A 24,491-nucleotide genomic window follows, 5' to 3' on the forward strand; every position below is an offset into this window, starting at 1 on the left:
TTCCACGTGATCTGCGCATCTCCGGACTACAGTCCTGTGGTCCTTTACGACACCCACGTGAATCCTTTACGGCAGGACTACGTTTCCTAGAGCACATTGAGGTACGGACGGCCAACACGTGCTCTTATTCTGTCCGCTGATTGGTCATAGCATCAGAGGGCGGTTCCTGGACAGGAATGAACCGGAACAGGAAATGACGCCAGCGCAGCCTGGCCTACATTTCCCAGGTGGCATAGCGCGCTCAGTCACCTCCGTTTTCCTTTTTTTTTACTTTTTCGCCTTTTTGACTTTATATTCGATCTGAAGACATGGATTTGATTTATTTTTACTCCAACATCCGAAGTAGCTACACTACAACTCCCGGCAGCACCCGCGCTCCGCGGCGCGACATTTTGCGACGCTTTACACCGGGCGGAATCTGATTGGTCGAGGTGGTGCCGCCTGTGCACCAATCAACGCGGAGATCAGGGGCGGGTGGGGCGGCGGCAGTAACGGGGCTGCTGAGTGGCGCGGCGGCGATCAGGTGACCGGGCGGTTATGGCGCTGAGGTGTTTTTTCTGTTAGGGCCCCGAGTGGAGCAGCGAGAGCGACAGAGCCGGGGGGCGGCGGTGAGTCTTGGCGGAGCCGGGTGCGGGGCAGCGGGGTCCGGGTCTCTACCCCCAGCCTGGGACTGCGAGCGTTGCATAAACACCTGGAGCCGATTCCCGGGCCCGAGACCCGGAGTGAGAGAGGCACAGGCCGGGGGGGTGGGGGGGGAATGAGTGAGAGACACGGTGGGGGGGGGGGGGGGGGGGAGTGAGAGGGAAACGGGGGGAGTGAGTGAGAGGGACACGGGGGGGTGGGGGGGGAATGAGTGAGAGAGACACGGTGGGGGGGGGGGGGGGGGAGTGAGAGGGAAACGGGGGTGTGGGGGGGGGAATGAGTGAGAGGGACACACGGGGGGGAGTGAGTGAGAGGGACACGGGGGGAGTGAGTGAGAGGGACACGGGGGGGTGGGGGGATTGAGTGAGAGGGACATGGCGGGGTGGGGGGGAGTGAGTGAGAGGGACATGGCAGGGTGGGGGGGATTGAGTGAGAGGGACATGGCGGGGTGGGGGGGAGTGAGTGAGAGGGACATGGCAGGGTGGGGGGGATTGAGTGAGAGGGACATGGCGGGGTGGGGGGGAGTGAGTGAGAGGGACATGGCGGGGTGGGGGGGAGTGAGTGAGGGACACGGGGGGGTGGGGGGGAGTGAGTGAGAGGGACACGGGGGGGTGGGGGGGATTGAGTGAGAGGGACATGGCAGGGTGGGGGGGATTGAGTGAGAGGGACACGGGGGGGTGGGGGGGAGTGAGTGAGAGGGACATGGCAGGGTGGGGGGGAGTGAGTGAGAGGGACATGGCAGGGTGGGGGGGAGTGAGTGAGAGGGACATGGCAGGGTGGGGGGGAGTGAGTGAGAGGGACATGGCAGGGTGGGGGGGAGTGAGTGAGAGGGACATGGCAGGGTGGGGGGGAGTGAGTGAGAGGGACATGGCAGGGTGGGGGGGATTGAGTGAGAGGGACATGGCGGGGTGGGGGGGATTGAGTGAGAGGGACATGGCGGGGTGGGGGGGAGTGAGTGAGAGGGACACGGGGGGGTGGGGGGGATTGAGTGAGAGGGACATGGCGGGGTGGGGGGGAGTGAGTGAGAGGGACACGGGGGGGTGGGGGGGATTGAGTGAGAGGGACATGGCAGGGTGGGGGGGATTGAGTGAGAGGGACATGGCGGGGTGGGGGGGAGTGAGTGAGAGGGACACGGGGGGGTGGGGGGGATTGAGTGAGAGGGACATGGCGGGGTGGGGGGGAGTGAGTGAGAGGGACACGGGGGGGTGGGGGGGATTGAGTGAGAGGGACATGGCAGGGTGGGGGGGATTGAGTGAGAGGGACACGGGGAGAGTGGGTGAGAGGGACACGGGGAGAGTGGGTGAGAGGGACACGGGGAGAGTGGGTGAGAGGGACACGGGGAGAGTGGGTGAGAGGGACACGGGGAGAGTGGGTGAGAGGGACACGGGGAGAGTGGGTGAGAGGGACACGGGGAGAGTGGGTGAGAGGGACACGGGGAGAGTGGGTGAGAGGGACACGGGGAGAGTGGGTGAGAGGGACACGGGGAGAGTGGGTGAGAGGGACACGGGGAGAGTGGGTGAGAGGGACACGGGGAGAGTGGGTGAGAGGGACACGGGGAGAGTGGGTGAGAGGGACACGGGGAGAGTGGGTGAGAGGGACACGGGGAGAGTGGGTGAGAGGGACACGGGGAGAGTGGGTGAGAGGGACACGGGGAGAGTGGGTGAGAGGGACACGGGGAGAGTGGGTGAGAGGGACACGGGGAGAGTGGGTGAGAGGGACACGGGGAGAGTGGGTGAGAGGGACACGGGGAGAGTGGGTGAGAGGGACACGGGGAGAGTGGGTGAGAGGGACACGGGGAGAGTGGGTGAGAGGGACACGGGGGGGAGTGGGTGAGAGGGACACGGGGAGAGTGGGTGAGAGGGACACGGGGGGGAGTGGGTGAGAGGGACACGGGGAGAGTGGGTGAGAGGGACACGGGGAGAGTGGGTGAGAGGGACACGGGGAGAGTGGGTGAGAGGGACACGGGGTGGTGGGGGGAGTGAATGAGTGAGAGAGACACGGGGTGGTGGGGGGAGTGAGTGAGTGAGTGAGAGAGACACGGGGTGGTGGGGGGAGTGAATGAGTGAGAGAGACACGGGGTGGTGGGGGGGGGGAGTGAATGAGTGAGAGAGACACGGGGTGGTGGGGGGAGTGAGTGAGTGAGTGAGAGAGACACGGGGTGGTGGGGGGAGTGAGTGAGAGAGACACGGGGTGGTGGGGGGAGTGAGTGAGAGAGACACGGGGTGGTGGGGGGAGTGAGTGAGAGAGACACGGGGTGGTGGGGGGAGTGAGTGAGAGAGACACGGGGTGGTGGGGGGAGTGAGTGAGAGAGACACGGGGTGGTGGGGGGAGTGAGTGAGAGAGACACGGGGTGGTGGGGGGAGTGAGTGAGAGAGACACGGGGTGGTGGGGGGAGTGAGTGAGAGAGACACGGGGTGGTGGGGGGGAGTGAGTGAGAGAGACACGGGGTGGTGGGGGGAGTGAGTGAGAGAGACACGGGGTGGTGGGGGGAGTGAGTGAGAGAGACACGGGGTGGTGGGGGGAGTGAGTGAGAGAGACACGGGGTGGTGGGGGGAGTGAGTGAGAGAGACACGGGGTGGTGGGGGGAGTGAGTGAGAGAGACACGGGGTGGTGGGGGGAGTGAGTGAGAGAGACACGGGGTGGTGGGGGGAGTGAGTGAGAGAGACACGGGGTGGTGGGGGGAGTGAGTGAGAGAGACACGGGGTGGTGGGGGGAGTGAGTGAGAGAGACACGGGGTGGTGGGGGGAGTGAGTGAGAGAGACACGGGGTGGTGGGGGGAGTGAGTGAGAGAGACACGGGGTGGTGGGGGGAGTGAGTGAGAGAGACACGGGGTGGTGGGGGGAGTGAGTGAGAGAGACACGGGGTGGTGGGGGGAGTGAGTGAGAGAGACACGGGGTGGTGGGGGGAGTGAGTGAGAGAGACACGGGGTGGTGGGGGGAGTGAGTGAGAGAGACACGGGGTGGTGGGGGGAGTGAGTGAGAGAGACACGGGGTGGTGGGGGGAGTGAGTGAGAGAGACACGGGGTGGTGGGGGGAGTGAGTGAGAGAGACACGGGGTGGTGGGGGGAGTGAGTGAGAGAGACACGGGGTGGTGGGGGGAGTGAGTGAGAGAGACACGGGGTGGTGGGGGGAGTGAGTGAGAGAGACACGGGGTGGTGGGGGGAGTGAGTGAGAGAGACACGGGGTGGTGGGGGGAGTGAGTGAGAGAGACACGGGGTGGTGGGGGGAGTGAGTGAGAGAGACACGGGGTGGTGGGGGGAGTGAGTGAGAGAGACACGGGGTGGTGGGGGGAGTGAGTGAGAGAGACACGGGGTGGTGGGGGGAGTGAGTGAGAGAGACACGGGGTGGTGGGGGGAGTGAGTGAGAGAGACACGGGGTGGTGGGGGGAGTGAGTGAGAGAGACACGGGGTGGTGGGGGGAGTGAGTGAGAGAGACACGGGGTGGTGGGGGGAGTGAGTGAGAGAGACACGGGGTGGTGGGGGGAGTGAGTGAGAGAGACACGGGGTGGTGGGGGGAGTGAGTGAGAGAGACACGGGGTGGTGGGGGGAGTGAGTGAGAGAGACACGGGGTGGTGGGGGGAGTGAGTGAGAGAGACACGGGGTGGTGGGGGGAGTGAGTGAGAGAGACACGGGGGTGGTGGGGGGAGTGAGTGAGAGAGACACGGGGTGGTGGGGGGAGTGAGTGAGAGAGACACGGGGTGGTGGGGGGAGTGAGTGAGAGAGACACGGGGTGGTGGGGGGAGTGAGTGAGAGAGACACGGGGTGGTGGGGGGAGTGAGTGAGAGAGACACGGGGTGGTGGGGGGAGTGAGTGAGAGAGACACGGGGTGGTGGGGGGAGTGAGTGAGAGAGACACGGGGTGGTGGGGGGAGTGAGTGAGAGAGACACGGGGTGGTGGGGGGAGTGAGTGAGAGAGACACGGGGTGGTGGGGGGAGTGAGTGAGAGAGACACGGGGTGGTGGGGGGAGTGAGTGAGAGAGACACGGGGTGGTGGGGGGAGTGAGTGAGAGAGACACGGGGTGGTGGGGGGAGTGAGTGAGAGAGACATGGGGTGGTGGGGGGAGTGAGTGAGAGAGACACGGGGGTGATGGGAGAGTGAGTGAGAGAGACACGGTGCGTGATGGGGGAAAGAGAGAGAGAGACGAGGGGTGATGGGGGAGTTAGAGAGAGAGAGACGGGGGGTGATGGGGGAGTGAGAGAGAGAGACGGGGGGTGATGGGGGAGTGAGAGAGAGACACGGGGTGGTGGGGGGCGTTGAGAGAGACACGGGGGTGGGGGGAGTGAATGAGAGAGAGAGACATGGCAGGTGTGGGGGCGTTGAGAGAGACACGGGGGTATGGGGTGGAGTGAGTGGGAGAGACACGGGGAGTGAGTGAGTGAGAGAGAGACGCGGGGGCAGTGAGTGAGTGAGAGAGACGTGGGGGGGCAGTGAGTGAGAGAGACGTGGGGGGCAGTGAGTGAGTGAGAGAGACGTGGGGGGGGCAGTGAGTGAGTGAGAGAGACGCGGGGGGGCAGTGAGTGAGTGAGAGAGACGCGGGGGGTCAGTGAGTGAGTGAGAGAGACGCGGGGGGGCAGTGAGTGAGAGAGAGACGCGGGGGGGCAGTGAGTGAGAGAGAGACGCGGGGGGTCAGTGAGTGAGTGAGAGAGACACGGGGGGGGTCAGTGAGTGAGTGAGAGAGACACGGGGGGTCAGTGAGTGAGTGAGAGAGACACGGGGGGTCAGTGAGTGAGTGAGAGAGACACGGGGGGTCAGTGAGTGAGTGAGAGAGACACGGGGGGTCAGTGAGTGAGTGAGAGAGACACGGGGGGTCAGTGAGTGAGTGAGAGAGACACGGGGGGTCAGTGAGTGAGTGAGAGAGACACGGGGGGTCAGTGAGTGAGTGAGAGAGACACGGGGGGTCAGTGAGTGAGTGAGAGAGACACGGGGGGGTCAGTGAGTGAGTGAGAGACACGGGGGGGGTCAGTGAGTGAGTGAGAGAGACACGGGGGGTCAGTGAGTGAGTGAGAGAGACACGGGGGGTCAGTGAGTGAGAGACACGGGGGGGTCAGTGAGTGAGTGAGAGAGACACGGGGGGGTCAGTGAGTGAGTGAGAGAGACACGGGGGGGTCAGTGAGTGAGTGAGAGAGACACGGGGGGCTCAGTGAGTGAGTGAGAGAGACACGGGGGGCTCAGTGAGTGAGTGAGAGAGACACGGGGGGTCAGTGAGTGAGTGAGAGAGACACGGGGGGTCAGTGAGTGAGTGAGAGAGACACGGGGGGGTCAGTGAGTGAGTGAGAGAGACACGGGGGGGTCAGTGAGTGAGTGAGAGAGACACGGGGGGGTCAGTGAGTGAGTGAGAGAGACACGGGGGTGTCAGTGAGTGAGTGAGAGAGACACGGGGGGGTCAGTGGGTGAGTGAGAGAGACACGGGGGGGTCAGTGGGTGAGTGAGAGAGACACGGGGGGGTCAGTGAGTGAGTGAGAGAGACACGGGGGGTCAGTGAGTGAGTGAGAGAGACACGGGGGGTCAGTGAGTGAGTGAGAGAGACACGGGGGGGGTCAGTGAGTGAGTGAGAGAGACACGGGGGGGTCAGTGAGCGAGTGAGAGAGACACGGTGGGGGTGGAGTGAGTGAGAGAGACACGGTGGGGGTGGAGTGAGTGAGAGAGACACGGTGGGGGTGGAGTGAGTGAGAGAGACACGGTGGGGGTGGAGTGAGTGAGAGAGACACGGTGGGGGTGGAGTGAGTGAGAGAGACACGGTGGGGGTGGAGTGAGTGAGAGAGACACGGTGGGGGTGGAGTGAGTGAGAAAGACACGGTGGGGGTGGAGTGAGTGAGAAAGACACGGTGGGGGTGGAGTGAGTGAGAGAGACACGGTGGGGGTGGAGTGAGTGAGAGAGACACGGTGGGGGTGGAGTGAGTGAGAGAGACACGGTGGGGGTGGAGTGAGTGAGAGAGACACGGTGGGGGTGGAGTGAGTGAGAGAGACACGGTGGGGGTGGAGTGAGTGAGAGAGACACGGTGGGGGTGGAGTGAGTGAGAGAGACACGGTGGGGGTGGAGTGAGTGAGAGAGACACGGTGGGGATGTTGGGTTAGGAAAGACACAGACCCGTGTGGGGGGGTTGGGAGAGACACAGACCCGGAGGGGGGTGGTGGGGGTGAGAGAGACACAGACCCGAAGGGTGGTGGGGGGTGGAGGGAGAGAGAGACAGATCCGGAAGGTGCAGAAGGGGGTGAATTATTCCTGATAGTGCCGGGCTGTCTAATTTTGTGCCAACTCTTGGTACCCTTGTGGTATCTATCTCAGTGCCAAAGGTGGCTTTGCCGGACGTTAAAGCCAACATCAGGACCTGAATCAGGCGCTAGGGTTCCCTGTTTTGAATGAACTATTTCATTTCCACAGCTGCTTAAATGTAATTTATCTGTTAACACCAAAAAAAAGTAGCATGGATTACTGTTTAAAAACCCAAATGGTTCGTTAGTGAATATACAATCGCTAACCCTGGCCAGCCTACATGTGGTTTCAGTTATGTCATGAATTTGTCTGGGTTCAAACTATAATCTGCATTTAATGCAGGCATAATGCAAAAATGTACTTGGCTGCTGCTGTACTCCAGTGACGATGCTGGATCAAATGGGGAATATTCCCCATGTCCTTTTGAAATTAGCAAAACTCTTTGGATTTCCCAGTAATTTTAATTTTAAACCATAAACTGGAGTAGAGTTTTCTAACAAAAACAGAGAAGTTCTTGCAAGTTTTGCATCAAACCGAGTGAAGACCCCACCAAGTATTTGGAATGATGGTGCAATGTTTTATGTTATGTGGATTCGGAGTGTTTTGTTTACAAGTTCTGTAGTTATTAATATATATTCATAATATCTTTTAAAACCTTTGGCTCTGTGCTTATTAAGCAGGCAGTGTGAAGACTCGCTCAAACTTTGGGACATCACAGGCACTGTCTGGAGACACCTTGATGAATTTTAGCATTGTGTTGCCCCCACACACAATTTCCCCACCAAGGGAAGTTAAATGGGGATGCTGTCCAAAACTAAAATCGGGAAGTGTTGGCTCACAGGCCAGTGGAAATCTGGAACCTGCTGCCCCAAAATGCTGAGGGCCAGTTAAAATTTTCAAGATCCAACACCACTAGATTTTAATTATGAAGCAACGTCTTTCGCAGGTGAATAAATGGAGTTACCGTGCAGATCATCCATGATCTATTTATATGGCAGAACAGACTCGAGGGGCTTAATGGCCTAATTCAGCTTCAGTGTTTCCCCACGTTAAACATAGCCCAAGAAGGAAAGGGGTTGTGGTGGATTTCATGTCTGCACCATTTTTGGAGGGGGAAAGTTTGTGTTTTCCGATATTCTGCAAACTCGCAGGTAAAACTGAGCACGAGGAATATGTTGATGGGTTTGTAAAGGCCATGTTCCCGAGGTTACCCTGTGCTCCTGGGTCTTGTCCATTCAGCTTGGTGTTGACCAATAACCATCTTATATTAAATGCCAGTAGCGTTATCTCTGAATCCCCTCGGAAGGCAAACTTACTGCGCTCTTGTGTTGTAACCTGGGTTGTGGATGTAGCCTTCTGACTAGTATTTATAACTGGCAGTACCTGCCTGTAGAATTATTCTGCTCCATGAATGTGATACATTACTAAGTCAGCTGCATTTAGATAGCAACCATTTGCGGTTTCCACTGTGCCTGTGCAAGAGTTCTGTTCTCACCGCTGAAGCACATCGGAGGCGCCAGTCAGTTGGGACATTGGCCATTTAGGGAACTCTGTTTAGCAGATCTCGTAAAATGTGTGTGCTCAGTGCTGACATTGTTTCACATTTGTATGTACTTTCCCCACAATTTCACTTCAAACACTAGAAAGAAGCAAGCAAGAGAGCAGTGGCAGGTGCTGAGGGTGAAAAAACTGCATTCAAAATTCTACTTTTGAAAGCTAAATTGCACAATAAAGAATGGCAGCTTCCTTTCAAGGTTCTCAGATGGTGAGGATTCTGATACCCTCACTATTACGTAAAAGCAGTTCTTTGATGCCCTGTTCATATCTAATGCAATACACTTAACATGCTGTTTTACTATTAACTGAAAATATCAAACTTTGGATTCAGATTAGTGTAACAAGCTTTAGACATCAATTAAATATTCATAAAGGTCAATTCTTCCTTTAATATGTAAATTTAAAAGATTAAAATTTACAGTCATTTAAATTGTGCATAGCAAGCTCCCACAAACAGCATTCAGATAATGACTAGATTATCTGTTTTTTGTGATGTCGATTGAGAGACCAGTATCGGCACGGACTATGGGGAACACTCCTGCCTTTCAGATTTGGGCAGTTTTGTTATCTGGGGTCGTGCCCTAAACTGAGTCCACAGACTGGGATGGACTTAACCCTTGAAATGATAGGAGGAATGAGAACACGTTACTCAGGACTTTGAGCTCCTCTATTATTCGGTTGGATGGTAGCTGCTCTCTATCTTAACTCCATCTCCATACCTCAGTTCCATAAACTCTTAAAATCACTGCCAAACAAAAATCAGTTGACCTTGGGTTAAAAGTTTTCAGTTACTTCCAGCTTTGTCAGCTATTTTTGAGTGTGTGTTCCAGATTTCCACTGCCCTTTGTGTGAGATGTATGTTTTACTCACAGGAGCACGGAACTGCCTATGATTCAACACAGGCAATGTGTTTGGTGTGAGCCTTGAAACTGTTAATGCAGGAAATGTATAATTGCACCTCTAGGCTTAGACATTTACTTAAAGCTAGCACAAATGGGAATTTCTAAACATGTCAGAAGTGATACTTAAGGTGATTAACATGTGTTTTCTTGATGTTTGAATTTTTTAATTGCAGGGAATATGAAAGAGGTGTCAACATGACATCAAGATATGGCAAAACTTACAGTAAGAAGGGGAGTGCCAGCAACTCCAAGTTCGATGAGGTGTTCTCTGGAAAGCGAGCGAAAATAAGCACCAAATGGGGGGAAAGCACCTTCAAGGCTCATCTGAGCCAGAAGAGACCTGGTCTCAAAGCAGAAACAGTGGAACAGCCCAAACGGCAGAAGATGGAAGATGAGTTGTTGGAAGATCCGTTTGGGTTTGATAGTGATGATGACTCTCTCCCTGTGTCATCACGGAATCCAGTTCCAACTAAAGGGCTCCAGTCGACAGAGTCTATGAAACCATCTGATGAGGACAATGCAAGCTCACTACTTGAGGTTAACAGTATGGTTAATCGGCCAATCAGTGGGGATGCTATTGTGTGCAGCAAGTTTGTAGCCTTGGGTGATGTCATCCACGGGAAGAGTGCAGGTAGTGCTGTGGCATTGTGTTCAGAGATTGAAGAAATCCCGGAATCTGGCAGCAAGTTGAACTGTCTGGGTGAGTGTGGTTTTCTGTTTCAGCTCTTGGGCAATAAGCAGAATGTGCCAGCAGCCACAAACATCACCAAAACTAGGCCTGAATGAGGATGGGAAACCGTGTAAAATTCATGCTGATTCTGCCTTCCATAGAATAAGCCCTTAATCGCTGATTCTTGAATAGAAGTATTGGATTAGGGTTGATAATACTATAAAGAAAACAGGAATTTGCTCACAGATATCAGAGTTTAGTGCACCTCCCCATCTGTCAGACAGTCCATCTGTGTGTGCACACTCCTCCCGGCCTGAGCTGCACACGGAGCGGCTGCACTCTGCTCCTGCATCACGTTTCACATTATTTAGTGGAAGATACATATCTTTGGCCTGTGTGGTGACGAGTTAGAGTTTGGGACCCTTCTGTATTCTGCTTGGGTTTTGAGAGTGGAGGCTGCAGCATTTTGCTGCTTGTGCTGTTGAAGCCAAGCACACCTCCATATGAAAATACTATTTCCGTAATATTTGCGTGTTCTAAAATTCACTTTACCAGCAATGGCTAGTCTGCAACTTGTAGATGATACTTGGTTCTTATTTTGTCAAAGATTATTTTACAGGGTAGGTTTGCTGAGAGATCAGCTTGTCCTCTTCTCTCAATAGGAGGCTCTTAAAGGCAAACCTTTTAACTAAAACCTCTTCTGTAAGTACACATAGCACAATCACTTCTTGTCAAGTCTACTTGCAGTATCTGTGGTTCACTGGACCAGTTTTACATGCCACAACAAGCCATAACTCTTCTGGTCAGTGTTAACTTTGAGCTAGTACTTCAAGCACCATAAGTTTCGAGCAGTGGGCACTATCTTGTCAAAATTCCCTGTTCCTTGTAGAAGTGGCAGGTTTTATCCCATCTATAATTGGCAAAAATAGTTTTATGCTATTGTGGTGTGTCAGCTATCGACAAAGATGATGTGTGAAATTTTCAAAACTATTAGCAAGGACCTTGTTTCATCTGAAAATTGAGACGAGTTGCTTTGAGCTGTGTCTGAATCTTAGCTGATTGCAGCTCTATGTGTGGTGCTGCTTACTGGGGCATTTTAAAGGGTTTGATGGACAGCCTCTGATTAAAGAAAGAGCTATGGGAGGCCAGCACCCAAAATACTTAAAAAGTTGGTGACAAGGGAGGGAGGCAGTTTGGTGCTGGGCCAAGCTGTTGGCCGGGGGCTGGGGGAGGTGTGGCTTGGCGCCGGGGAGGGTGGGGGAGGTGTGGCTTGGCGCCGGGGAGGTTGGGGGAGGTGTGGCTTGGCGCCGGGGAGGGTGGGGGAGGTGTGGCTTGGCGCCGGGGAGGGTGGGGGAGGTGTGGCTTGGCGCCGGGGAGGGTGGGGGAGGTGTGGCTTGGCGCCGGGGAGGGTGGGGGGGTGGCGGGGGTGTTAAGTGGCCCCATTGATGCCTGTTCCTGATGTGTAAATGACCTGGATACCCGTTCCAGCGTTAGTTCCTAAAAGCTGCTGCACTGCTGTTATAACAAAAACTGTAGCGACATAGGATGCAAAGCATAGTGTGTTTGATCAGTTATTCATTTGAATAAATCAGGAATGAAATATAAAATTGGCAAATGTACAGCATTGTTAAATATGCAGTAAAGGAATGGAATTGTTATCTGAAGGATACTTGGGGACCTAGGAATGATGATCAGCACTACACTCACAACTTAAAGCTAACAAAGTATTGGGCTTGACAGCTCGGACAGCAGTAGTTCTGCTACCTCCAGGCAATCCGGTGCTTTTGTTACCACCTTCCAGATAGCAGATGTTCTGAATTTTACTTCACTGTTGGAATACAAAGTTGAAAGGAGTGAAGAGTAAAAGTGAAAGACTTCTGTTTTACTTCAGATAGCATGAGCGATGGTGAAGAACAAAATGTTGCTCGAGTGAGTCAGGGCACCTTTGCTTGGCTCACCCTATGGTGAATGTGTACTGCTGGTCAGAATCCTGTAGTTGCCGTGTTGCCGCTATTAGTTTACAGGCAAAATTTGTGTTCCGCTGATCTTCCAAGTCAGCAATTGCGCTGCTGATTATGCTGCGGTGAGCCCAGTCCCTGTGGAGTGTGTTATCAGATGATGGAGCATTCACTGAGCTTCATAACATCAGCACCCCAATGCTTCAGTTCAGCTTCTGCTTGCATGTGGGATTCTGTCATTTGAAAAAACTAACGTCAGATGCAACTGTTCTACTCCATAGACAGCAATGCAATAAGGGCTTTAATTGGTGAGTGAGCTGAATCTTGTGATTTCTTTAACAAATTGAAGACAGAAGGGGGGAGGGGCATTCAGCCCATACACCTTTGTTTGTATTTTCCTACATTTTTTATATACTGAAATAAGTTTACTTTTATTTTCATGTGTTTTAATGTACAAATGTGTAGCAAAATAGGATATAAAACCCTGTCCTGTGATGAACTATCTGCAGGAGACAGTACCAGCTTCCTCATCACAGGCAACCGAAAACTCAAAAATATGTGAAATACAACAGAGTAGCAGGCTGTTTGACCAAGCAGTCCATATTGCCACTTTCCCTGCACAAGCAAACCATCCTAATCGCATATACCCAGGCCTGGCTGCCTATCCCTTCAGCCACCTATCCACTCTAATGTTAACTTTGACCCAGTTTCCTCCTCGATCAGTGACCCAGGAAGTGAGTTCCACAACCTTTCAGCTGGCTGACGCAGTTTCTCTTGCCCTGTGTTCTATTCTTGCAATTAATCTTGATTCAGTGGTCCCTTGCTCTTGACTCATGACTACTGGAAACAGTCAGTTTCTATCTACTCTGTGCCTTCCTTTCATTTATATAGCACCATTCCTAACTGGAACTGTAGCAATTTGCACACAGCAAGGTCCCACAAGCAGCTGGGAGGTAACAGCTAATCTGTTTCTAATGGAGATTGAGGGATGAATATTGGCCCAGACATGGTAAGAAGTCTGAAAGATCCAGTGGCACTGTTTTAAGTGTGAGTGTTACCACTGAAGTCTGCTGATGCCTAAACATCTCAACTTATTAACCTGGAAAAGAGACATGGCAGAAACCCAGAGTACTCCTTGTTCATTATGGAGGCAAGTATTATCCCCAACTTTAACCAGAAGAAAAAAACTTTTCACTGGGCAAAAAAAGCACTTACAGGAGAGAAGTAAACAGGCCCCACCAAATCCTGGTGGGGAAACCTAGGGTGAGGGCTTGCTTGAGAAAATGGATTTCAGGAAAGTTTCTCGAGGCAGGGTGTTCGGGAAGTGAAGTTCTGCAATCAACGGTACTGGGGAGGGAGAGAGGAGATACTCAAAACCTGGGTCCGAAAAGCTGCCCAAACGGACAGGCTGAAGCAAGTTACAAATGTTGGAAGGATTGAGCTTGTAAATGGGTTTGACGATGACGGCCAGAATTTTAAACTAACAAAGTTGACATGTGAAAGTTAAAAGGACAAAAAATGAAATGTTTCAGGTAGTGTGTCAGAAATGATGAGCCACCTTGGTGAACTGTTCAGTTGCAACAAATGTACCACTGAGACTCCAATGACTTTTAAAGGGTCAGAAACCTGAATCATTAATGCGAGATTTGTGGGGAGTAGATGGTAGTGTTTTTATTTATAGTGACAGGCTAATGGGTTATACATTAACAAAAGGAAGTAAGAGTTTGCATTTTAGTGCTTCACATTGTTATAGAGACATAGAGGTCTACAGCACAGAAAAAGACCCTTTATCCCATCGAGTCTGCGCTGGTCAAACAAGTACCTAACTATTCTAATCCCGTTTTCCAGCACTAGGCTCATAGCCTTCTATGCCACGGCATTGCAAGTGCACATCCAAGTACTACTTAAATGTTATGAGAGTTTCTGTCCCTACCCCCCTTTCAGGCAGCGAGTTCCAGATTCTCACCACCCTCTGGGTGAAAAAATTCTTCCTCACATCCCCTCTAAACCTCTTGCCCCTCACCTTAAATCTATGCCCCCTGTTTATTGATCCCTCCACCAAGGGGAAAAGTCCCTTCCTGTCGACCCTATCTATGCCCCTCATAATTTTATACACCTCAATCATGTCCCCACTCAATCTCCTCTGCTCCAGGGAAAATAACCCTAGTCTATCCAATCTCTCCTCATAACTAAAACTTTCCAGCCCAGGCAACATCCTGGTAAATCTCCTCTGCTCTCTCTCTCTCTAGTGCAATCACATCCTTCCTATAATGCGGATTCCAGAACTGCACGCAATACTCTAGATCTGGCCTCACCAGCATTTTACACAGTTCCAGCATAACCTCCCTGCTCTTATATTCTATGCCTCGGCTAATAATGCCTCTAATATTCTATGCCTTCTTATCTACCTGTCCCGCTACCTTAAGGGACCGGTTGACATGCACACCAAGGTCCCTCTGATCCTCAGTACTTCCCAGGGCCCTACCATTCATCGTGTATTCCCGTGCCTTGTTTGTCCTGCCCAAGTGTATCTCCTCACACTTATCCGGATGTAATTCCGTTTGCCACTGATCAACCCATCTGACCAGCCTGTCTATATCCTCCTGTAACCTAAGGCTATCCTCCTCACTGTTTACCACCACACCAATTTTTGTGTCATCCGCGAACTTACCAATCAACGCTCCTACATATTGGGATATCTTATTGCTGATGTTTGTAGACACAGCAGCCAATTTATGTGCAGCGATACTCTACAAACAATGAGATGAATCACCAATTAATCTGCTCTAAAGGTGTTTGGCTGAGGGATAAATATTGGTCAGGACGTCATTAGAATGCCCCGCCCTTCATCGTGTGCTCTGAGATCTTATTACATCACATGAACAGGCAGGTAAATCCCTTGATGTACACCTGGTGCGAAAAATGGCATTTCTGACAATGCAGCACTTCCTCAGTAATGCATAGTGTTTAAAGTTTGGGGTGGGGTTAGAACTCGCTAAGTGCTACCATAGTGTGTCCTGACTCATATTGCTTGCTCTAATCTGTGGTGTACCTGTAATACTTATTGAGTAGTGTGTTTCTTATTCTGAATTTGAAAGTCTCAAATTGTTGTAATTGGAAGCAGAGACATCAGGATAGTGGGATTATGCAAGTGGCAACCATTGGCGCATGTGATGGGAACAGCATGTGGCGGGGGAAGGGCAGCGGAGCCTGTGTCCTGGGAGCCCAGGTGCTGGGGGTGAAGCAGGAACCTTTACCAGGAGCCTGGAGGAGTGGTGGGGTGGGAACAGAGCAAGAGCCTTTGACAGGAACCTGGGAAGGGCATGGTGTGCTGTAGTGTCTGCATCAGGATAGGTCCAGCAAAGGTCTGAGTTTTTAGAAAGCTCCGTTAGTGATTTTCATTTCTATTTTGAAAGATTGGTTGAGTTTATGTTCCTCAACTGAAAGTTTGTTCGTTACTTTACTGTAATACGGCATTTTTCCTGAAACTATTTAAAATGTTATGTTATACAAGCAAAATTGAAATTAAAGATTCTGTGGCTTAGGGTGTGTATCTACTTCTGTTTCAGCCATGCTCCCAGACTGCCCAGAGTAACTACTCTGAACCTTGAGATATAGTTATTCTTGTTTTGAAGGCACAAAGAATAGAATTATGTAGTAATTCAAAATAAGCAACAAAATTAACTTTTTGTAATTAAAAATGACTGGTACGAATTTGACATTAAAGGCTTATATTCCTATATGTAGACTGTAGCACCTGAATAAAAACAGTCCTTCACCACCCGCCATCCCTTTTTTTTAAAATTGTGGTTCATCACTGTGATGCAAATATCAGCATTTCAGAATAGCAGACTGTAATCACGTCTTTCACTACTCCAGTGTTTGGGTTGTGCCAACACTTCCCAAGGAGCAAATTCTCCCTAGACACACAGATAATTTTTTGGCTTGGCGTCTGCCCCTTTAAAAGTCCATCCTTACACGTGGCTGATTAATCGCCAGCTGAGGCCTATGTCTTGTGTCAGACGTGCTATCTAATAGAATTTTACAATGTCTTCTTGTCTCCCAGAGAAAAAGCTTGAGAAGGAATCTAACTGATGAATTTTATATGCATGTGCACTTGATTGGTTTAGTTTGTATTTGGCTACCATTTCTCTGCATTCCTAGAGTTATCTTGTATGCATAGAGCAATTTGGGTCAGTGGGGTGGTCTTTTGAAAATCCCATAAGGAACAGCTTTGAAAATCAGGTGCTAAGAGAATGTTTGAACATTTGCGGTGAATTGCTCTTGAAAAACAAACACAAATTTAAAAATGGTTTACAGTGGATTAACCCTGCTCATAGAGGTGCAGTTTTTACTATCTTATCTCCTCGGAGCTGAATTAGAGATTCTGTTAGTATATAACTATTTTATCATTCAGATTATTTGCTTGGTCATAGTTTCGCATAAAGTTGCTGCCGTTTTAAAGTTCAAACAAAATCTGATGCCACTTTGAGATTGAAGAGCAACCATATGCAGGTATCAGTATTCCAGTAGCTAAAAGCTGTTTTTGTTCGTTTACCCAAAGCTTGCCTAGATTTCCCAACACTGATGGTTCCTCTCGAAGGTTTGGGAACTGGGATTCGCATGGGGTAAACTCAAAGCTGAAATAATTAAGCAAATATCAGTCAGAAACTTAACAGGATGGAAAAAAACGTATGATGTCCCCATCATAGACAAGGGACTCATGAGAGATGGACTCCATCTTACAGTTTCCAAGGCGGAATAATGGAAGTTTGGAGTTTACCGTGTAGGCAACCGGCTGGCCAGATCCACATTCGTAGGTCAAGGTTATGGAGTCTTTCTGAAGGTGACCACATATGTTCCGGCACAGTATTTGATGGAGATAGAATGTAATAGTATTTATTGTCCTCTCTCCTCTATCACTTGCCCTGCCTCAATGAGTCCTGGTCAGGCAAGTTGTTAGCCTCCAACTTAACTGCCCACCCAGTTCTAAAGAAGAGTCAAGCTCAACTTGAAACGTTAGCTTTGTTTCTCTCTCCACAGATGCTGCCAGACCTGTTGAGTATTTCCACCGGGTGAGATGGGGTTGGGACAGGAAGTGCAGAAATGTCAGGGAGTGGTTTATTAACGCAAGAACCTGAACTAAAATAAACATTTCACAATGAAAATCACGACCCATATAATTTCCAAACCCCCCCCCCCAATACACACACAATTGCTTGCTCTTGTTTCTTTAGGCTATCTTTTCCATACCTTATTTCTCCAAAGCACAATTTTAAAACCTTCAAAAAAACAGAAAAGGCTGGAATTATGAAGCAAGTCAGTCACTTGTACTATTAAGCCTGCAGTTGGTGTCTTTTGCTTTATTCTCCTTTAAAGAGTGGCCTTTGTTTAAAATAAACCTTTTTTGTCGAATTTTAGCAAATAAAACCTTCAGGAGTGATGGACAATGACTGTGAGGATGTCTGATTCTGAGCTAGTTTCTTGGAAAGATCAGCACAATAGCCTCCTTCATTTGTATTTGTCAATTTTGCTCATTCTAGGTTTCTCTCCTAATATTCCTCAGTTACTCTGCCTGGAGTCGATTCCAAAGATTCTCCTTTTGTACAAAGAAATTCTTCTTACTGTCTTGAATGTTTTTGACGAGCTGGTACTCATATCACCTTCTGCCCCACTTTAACTTGACTCTGGATTAACCTCTTGTGTTCCATATCAATTACTTTAAGTTCTGCTCTCATTGGCCTTCTTTCAAAGGAGCCCAGTCTCTGGCATGTTTAAATAGCAACAGATCAACAAGTATGTATGCTTGTTCTCAGTCCTCCGAATAAGTTTTGGGTACGGGTGAACTTGCCTGCACAACAAAGGGTTAAACTATTTGAGTTCACGAGATCAGAATTTCTCAATACATCTCGTGTCTGAAACCTGTCAAACATTAACATTTATACTTACATGGCTTGACAAAGCAGTTTTATACAGTTAGTCAGTTGACTGCATGAACACTTGATTTAAAGAGATGCTAATCTATCTCTAAATATAAGCTGGACAGGAACAATGTATTTAAATGAGATTCTGAAATAGCATTATGCTTTAAGTGGAACCTTGTCCATTAACCTCCAGGTGTGATCTTCAGTAATTTTATTTTGAAAGTTGATGTTTTTTTATTGGCTACACTTTTTATACTGGGGATTGTGTTTATGTTCTAGCTGTATGTCAGTTAGTCATTATGTTATACAATGAAAACAGTTAAATGTTGACAGGACTACCAGTGATCCCACTGGTGAAAGATGGGAGGAGAGGAAGATAGTGGACCCAGGATTGGATGTGGGTGAGTTCTGGGTGCATGATGTCTGAGTGTACGTTAAAACAACAAATACCTTAGTGAAATCGGGTGAATTAACGGTTTGGGTGTCAGCTCTGCAGTCTGGACCTGGAATATTAACATTGTGTTTGCAGGTGCTGACATGTTTTCTGGTTTTCCAATATTGCATTTTTACTTCACCTTGTAGTATTTGCAGTTTACCTTCCAGGATGATTATTCCTGAAGTTGCTTTGGTTATGAGGGGGCAACTGTTGAGGTAGGGAGAAGGCAGTGAGATTGTGGATAGGTAGACTCACATAAGTGAGTCCACACTAAATTTTGCTTCCTTTAGAATATCTGCAGCTTGTAAAGCGCTTACTGAGATTGCAGATGTCTCACAAGTACCCAGTCCCCAGGCCTATTATTGGTATTCCTGGTGATGATGTATTTTCAAGACAATAGATTATATTAGAATTAGCTTCACTCAGAGGAACAGAGTTCAGGGCAGTTAGGAACCTGCTCTGTTGTAAGTGGAATGAGAAAATGGGGGATGAGTACAGGGGATGGGAGAAACAATTCTGCTCTACCAGTCTCTAGTTAACAGGAGAAGGAATTGGAATATGGGGGATTATGTAAATTGATTTTCTCCCTGAAAAGGAGTAAATTGAGCGGTGATGCGATTGCTGATTTCAGGATTCCCAAAGAACTGAATAATCTTGACCATGACCAGCTGCTCACCTTGTCCAGAACAGTAGGTCCAGAGTTGTCTTAAGTAGATTGGAAAACTAGACTAAAAGAAAGGCAATAAATCAGAATGATTACTGCACAGGAGGAAGCCAGGAGCAACTTACCCAGTTCCACACTCCTGCCTTTTCTCTTCAGATAATTATCTAATTTCCTTTTGAATCGGCTTCCATTCCATATACTCAGATCTATCTTTCTTGCTGTTTTCCTGATGTTGCTGTTGCTTATTTTGCCAATCACCTTTAAATATAAACATACAGATGTGTGAACTAGGAGCAAGAGTTTGACCCTGCACTGCTATTCAATAAGATCATGGCTGATCTGATTGTAACTTCCCACCTTGCCCCGATGGTCCCTCACTTTGTTTATCAAGAATCTATCAGCCTTAAAAATATTCACTTTGCTTCACTTCCTTTTGAGGAAGGGCGCTCCAAAGACTCGCTACCCTCTGAGAGACCCCCTTTTTTAAACAGTGACCCCTAGTTCTAGATTCTCCCACAAGAGGAAATATCCTCTCCACGTCCACCCTGTCAAGACCCCCTCAGGATTTTTAAAGGTTTCAGTCAACTCACCTTGAATTGGTGCCCTCTGGTTCTTGATCCCCCCCACCATTGGGAACAGTTTCTCTCTATGTACTCTGTTCAGACCCCTCATGAGTTTGAATACCTCCATCAAATCTCGGAGGAGAAGAGCCCCAGCTTCTCCAGTCTATATAAGTGACTGAAGTACTTCATCCCTGGAATGATTCTCATGAATCTTTTCTGCATCCTTTCTAATGCTTTCACGTCCTTCCTAAAGTGTTTTGCCCCAAACTACTGCAGGTGAGGCAGAACCCATGTTTTATACAGGTTTACCATAACACGCTTGATTTGGTACTCTGCCCCTATTTATAAAACCCAGGATCCTGTATGCTTTATTCACCTGCCCTGCCATTTACAATGGTAAATGTACATATCCCCTTATTCCTTCACTCCTTTTGAATTGTATCCTTCAGCTTGTATTGTGTCTCCTTGTTCTTCCTACCAAAATGAATCATTTCACAGTTCTCCACACTTGAGTTTCATCTGCCACTTGCCTGCGCATTCCAACAGCCAATATGTGCCCTCTTGAATTAGATCATGATCCTCTTCACAGTTCAGAATACTTCCAAGTTTTGTTTCATTTGCAAACTTTGAAATTGTGCACACAAGTCTAGGCCATTAATATATATCAGGAACAGCAGTAGTCCCAATACTGACCCCTGGGGATCTTCACTGTATATCTTCCTATCGTCTGAAAACTAACTTCACCACTACTCCATTTCCTGTTGCTCAGCCAATTTCAAATCCATGCTGCCACAGTCCCTTTTAATCCATGGGTTCTAACTTTGCTGATGAGCCTGTTTTGGAAGTCCACGTACACCACATTAATCACATTACCCTCAACAGCCCTCTATGTTACCACATGAAAAAACTCAAGCAAGTTAAACATGATTTGTCCTTTAATCTGTGCTGACGTTCCATATTTAGTCAACATTTGCCTAAAGGGCTGTTAATTTTGTCCCAAATCATTTCTAAAAGCTTTCCCATCACCAACAAGGGTGTAACATTTGGAAATATCTGGTCCCTAGGCACTACCCCATACCTAAGCAAGATTTGGATGCTTATGGTCAGTGCTTTTGCAGTTTCTACCCTTTAAGAGTTTTGCTTTCCCACCTTAATTCCAATTTATCTGGGCCAGATCTGTTCTCAGCTCACTGAAGTTGGCCCTCCCGCAATTAATTATTTTCACTCTGGATTTCTCCTTGTCCGTTTCCATAGCCAATCTAAACCTTAATAATTAGTCCTCAGAGTTCGTCCCTTAAACATTGTTCTACTGACACTTGATCCACTTGACCCACCACATTCTGCAGCACCTGATCCAGCAGTGCCTCCTTCCTCATTTGGACCAGAAACACTTGTCCCTCTGTGCTTTTAACGCTACTATCCCAGTCTGTATTTAAAGCCCCCCATCATAATTACTCTCTCATTCTTGCACTTCTCTGTAATTTCTTCGCAACTTTGTTCCTCTACATCTCTTCCATTAGTCGGTGGCCTTTAGACTACACCGAGCAATGTAATTGTGCCTTTTATAGTTCCTTCGCTTTAGCCAAGTAGATTCTGCCCTTGATCACTCTGAAACATCCTCTCTCTCTCTCTCCAAAACTGTAATGTTCTCCTTAATAATGTTTACCACCCTCAACTGCCCCCCACCCTCCCAACTTTTCTTCCCTTCCCTGTCTTTCCTGGGCACATTGCATTCAGGAATATTTTTACCCAGCCCTGCCCTTTTTTGAGCCTGTCCTCTGTTATCACCACACGATCACATTTGCGTGTGGCTATCTGCAACAGCAGCTCACCAATCTTATTTACCACACTCTCACATACATGTGCAGATTGTAGAATTTACTACATTCCCTCCAGGTTTGATCCCACCCAATACCTTACTATTTCCAGCTCTAGTGTCTCAATTCTCTGTGCAAGTTTGTTTCCTGTCTGATATTACCTCCTGGTTCCCGCATCCCTACCAAGTTAGTTTAAACCCTCCCCAATAGCACTAGCAAATGGCCTGCAAGGATATTGGCCCCAGCTGTATATAGGTGTAACCTGTCTGGCCTGTAAGGGTCCCATTTCCCTCAAACTAGCCCTAATGTCTCAGGAAACTACAACCCTCCCTTCTGCACACTCTCTCCAGCCTTGCGTTCATCTGCTCTATCCTCCTCTTTCAGTATTCACTTGCGCATGGTACCAGAAGTAATCCGGATGTTACTACCTTTGAGGTCCTGCTTGCTAATTTTTTCTCCTAGCTTCCTAAGCTCTGCCTCATTGCTTTTTCTACCTATGTAATTAAGTACCGATATGTGCCACAGCTGCTGGCTGTTCACCTTCTCGTGAGTGCTATGCAGTCACTCAGTGGCATCCTTAACCTTAATTTGGATTCATATATGCATTGCAGAAATGCCTGCCTGTTCCCCTAACTGTAGAATCTCCTATCACTATTGCTTCCCAATCTTCCTCCTGCCCACTGTACAGCTGAGCCAGCTGTGATTTTTGTAGATTTGTCGCTGGTTGCATACCCCAGAGGAGCCATCACTCTCACCAATATTCAGAATGGAGTACTGGTCGGAGAGTGAGAAACATTCTGTCGATTCCTAGACTACCTGTCTGTTCCTCCTTTGGCTGTGTCACGGTCACCCATTCCCCCTCCTCCTGCATACCCTCGAGCAGTAGGTGACGACCACACTGATCAATGTGCTCTCCAGGAAGCACTCATTTTTGCAGATGCACAGCAGTGGTGCCAGCTGTTCCTCAAGCTCTGAAACCTGGAGTTCGAGCTGCTGATGACAATTTCTGCGCTTGTGGTTATCCAGAACATGAGGACTATCCTGGAATTCCCACCTGGAACAGGATGTGCATTCCAGGGACCAAGCTTCCTTGCCATGTCTCTCTTTATTAAACTATTAAAATTGCAACTTGAATGAATAAAGACTCGCCGCTACTCACAAGTAAGCTGAGTCTCTTCTGCTAATGCCAATTTATTTTATTGGGAGGTTAAATGAAATGTTTTTACTTAACTTTTATGTTTTATAAATATCTTAGATTTTAATTTACTGAAAAATTCAAAACCCTTTAATGTTTCCATCCCTTCCTGTTTAATTTTAACTCTATCCTGTAGATCTGATGAATTAATTGAACACTAATTATGAATTATCAAAATGGCCTTAGCTGTGAGATAATTAATTGATTGAGTTACTTTGAAGTTAATTAATTTAAATGAAATTTTTAAAATAAAAATTCTAGGCTTACCAGTGTACTCAGCCCATGTGACTCATTGTGCTGTGACGTCACTTTGCAATATAACCCAGCCTTTCGCCACTCCCCCGCCTTATACTTTGCTGCTCTGCATTTAAAGAATTTCCCCAATTAATTGAATCTTTGATTCCAGTTTTCTTGGAAAATCAGCCTCCCAAAAGAGAGCAGCCAACTGGCTACTTGATTGCACTTTCCATTTCACTGCTACTATCTGTACCGTCTCAATAAAGAATGAAACCGGATGGACCACCTGGCATCAACCTAGATACTGGAAACGACAATGGCAAACTCAGCTTTTAATATAATGGTAAACCCAGCCCTGTCAACCCTATAAAGTCCTCCTTAGTAACACCTGGGGCCAGTACCAAAATTGGGAGAGCTGTCTCACAGACTAGTCAAGCAACAGCCTGACAGAGTCATACTCTCAGAATCATACCTTACAGGTTATGTCCCAGACACCACCATCAGCACTCCTGAGTATGTTCTGTCTCAACGGCAGGGCAGACCCAGCAGAGGTGGCGGCACAGTGGTATACAGCCATGAGGGAGTTCCTCTCTTTAGTCCTCAACATCGACTCCAGACCCCATGAAGTCTCATGGCATCAGGTATAATGTGTAGATGTGAAATCGTTCATTTTGGCAGGAAGAATAAAAAGGAAGTTTATTATCTAAGTGTTGAGAGATTCAGAGGAATCTGGGTGTCCTGGTGCATGAATCACAAAAGGTTAATATGCAGGTACAGCAGTTAATTAGGAAAGCTAATAGAATATATCATTTATTGTGAGGGGAATTGATTACAGAAATAAGAGGTTATCCTTCAGTTGTACAGGGCATTGGTGAGACCAATCTGGAGTATTGTGGACAGTACTGGTTTCCTTTTTTAAAGAAAGATGTAACTGCACTAGAAGCAGTTGAGAGAAGGTTTACTATGCTAGTAACAAGAATGGGTGGGTTGTCTTATGTAGAAAGGCTGGACAGGTTAGGCTTGTATCCACTGCAATTTAGAAGAGTAAGAGGCGACTTAATTGAAACCTTAAAGACCCTGGGGGGGTCTCGTCAGGGTGGATATGGAGAATATGTTTCCTCTTGTGGTAGAACCTAGGACTAAGGGTTGCTGTTCAAAAATAAGGGGTTGCTCATTTAAGACAGATGAGAAATTTTTTTCTGACGGTAGTGAGTCTTTGGAACTCTTCAGCAAAAGGCAGTGGAAGCAGAGTCTTTGAATATTTTTAAAGCAGAGCTAGATAGATTCTTGATTGACAAGGGGGTGAAAGGTTATCGGAGGTAGACAGGAATGTGGGATTGAGGTTACAATCAGATCAGCCTTGATCTTTTAAATGGTGGAGCAGGCTTGAGGGGCCAAGTGGCCTACTCCTCCTAATTCGTATGTTCGTATGAGCAAGGAAACCTCCTGCTGATTACCACGTACCGTCCCCCCACAGTTGATGAATCAGTGCTCCTCCATGTTGAACACCACTTGGAGGAAGCACCGAGGGTGACATGGGAACAGAATGTATCCTGGGTGCGGGACTTCAATGCCCATCGCCAAGAGCAGCTCCCGTAGCACCAGTACAGACAGCTGCCCAAGCCCTAAAGGACAGAACTGCTAGACTGGGTCTGCAGCAGGTGGTAAGGGAAAAACATACTTGACCTCATCCTCACCAATCTGCCTGCCGCAT

The 24,491-nt window shown here is 48.7% G+C and overlaps 1 protein-coding gene across 2 annotated transcripts in view; it reads left to right on the plus strand.

Annotated features, from left to right (window-relative positions):
• The first annotated feature begins 503 nt into the window (after positions 1–503).
• The window catches only part of LOC121270745 (wings apart-like protein homolog), a 168,641-nt gene continuing 144,653 nt past the window's right edge, over positions 504–24,491 (plus strand). Inside the window, exons 1-2 of one of the 2 annotated variants that reach the window (XM_041176128.1) lie at positions 504–608; positions 9,487–10,013. In XM_041176128.1, the coding sequence (XP_041032062.1) occupies positions 9,509–10,013 (505 nt within the window). In that variant the 5' untranslated portion in view covers positions 504–608; positions 9,487–9,508. Of the gene's footprint in view, positions 609–8,522; positions 8,620–9,486; positions 10,014–24,491 lie in introns of those variants that run through there. The other variant, XM_041176129.1, reaches the window with a different exon arrangement.

Source organism: Carcharodon carcharias, chromosome 28, assembly GCF_017639515.1.
Source record: "Carcharodon carcharias isolate sCarCar2 chromosome 28, sCarCar2.pri, whole genome shotgun sequence".
Taxonomy (NCBI): domain Eukaryota; kingdom Metazoa; phylum Chordata; class Chondrichthyes; order Lamniformes; family Lamnidae; genus Carcharodon; species Carcharodon carcharias.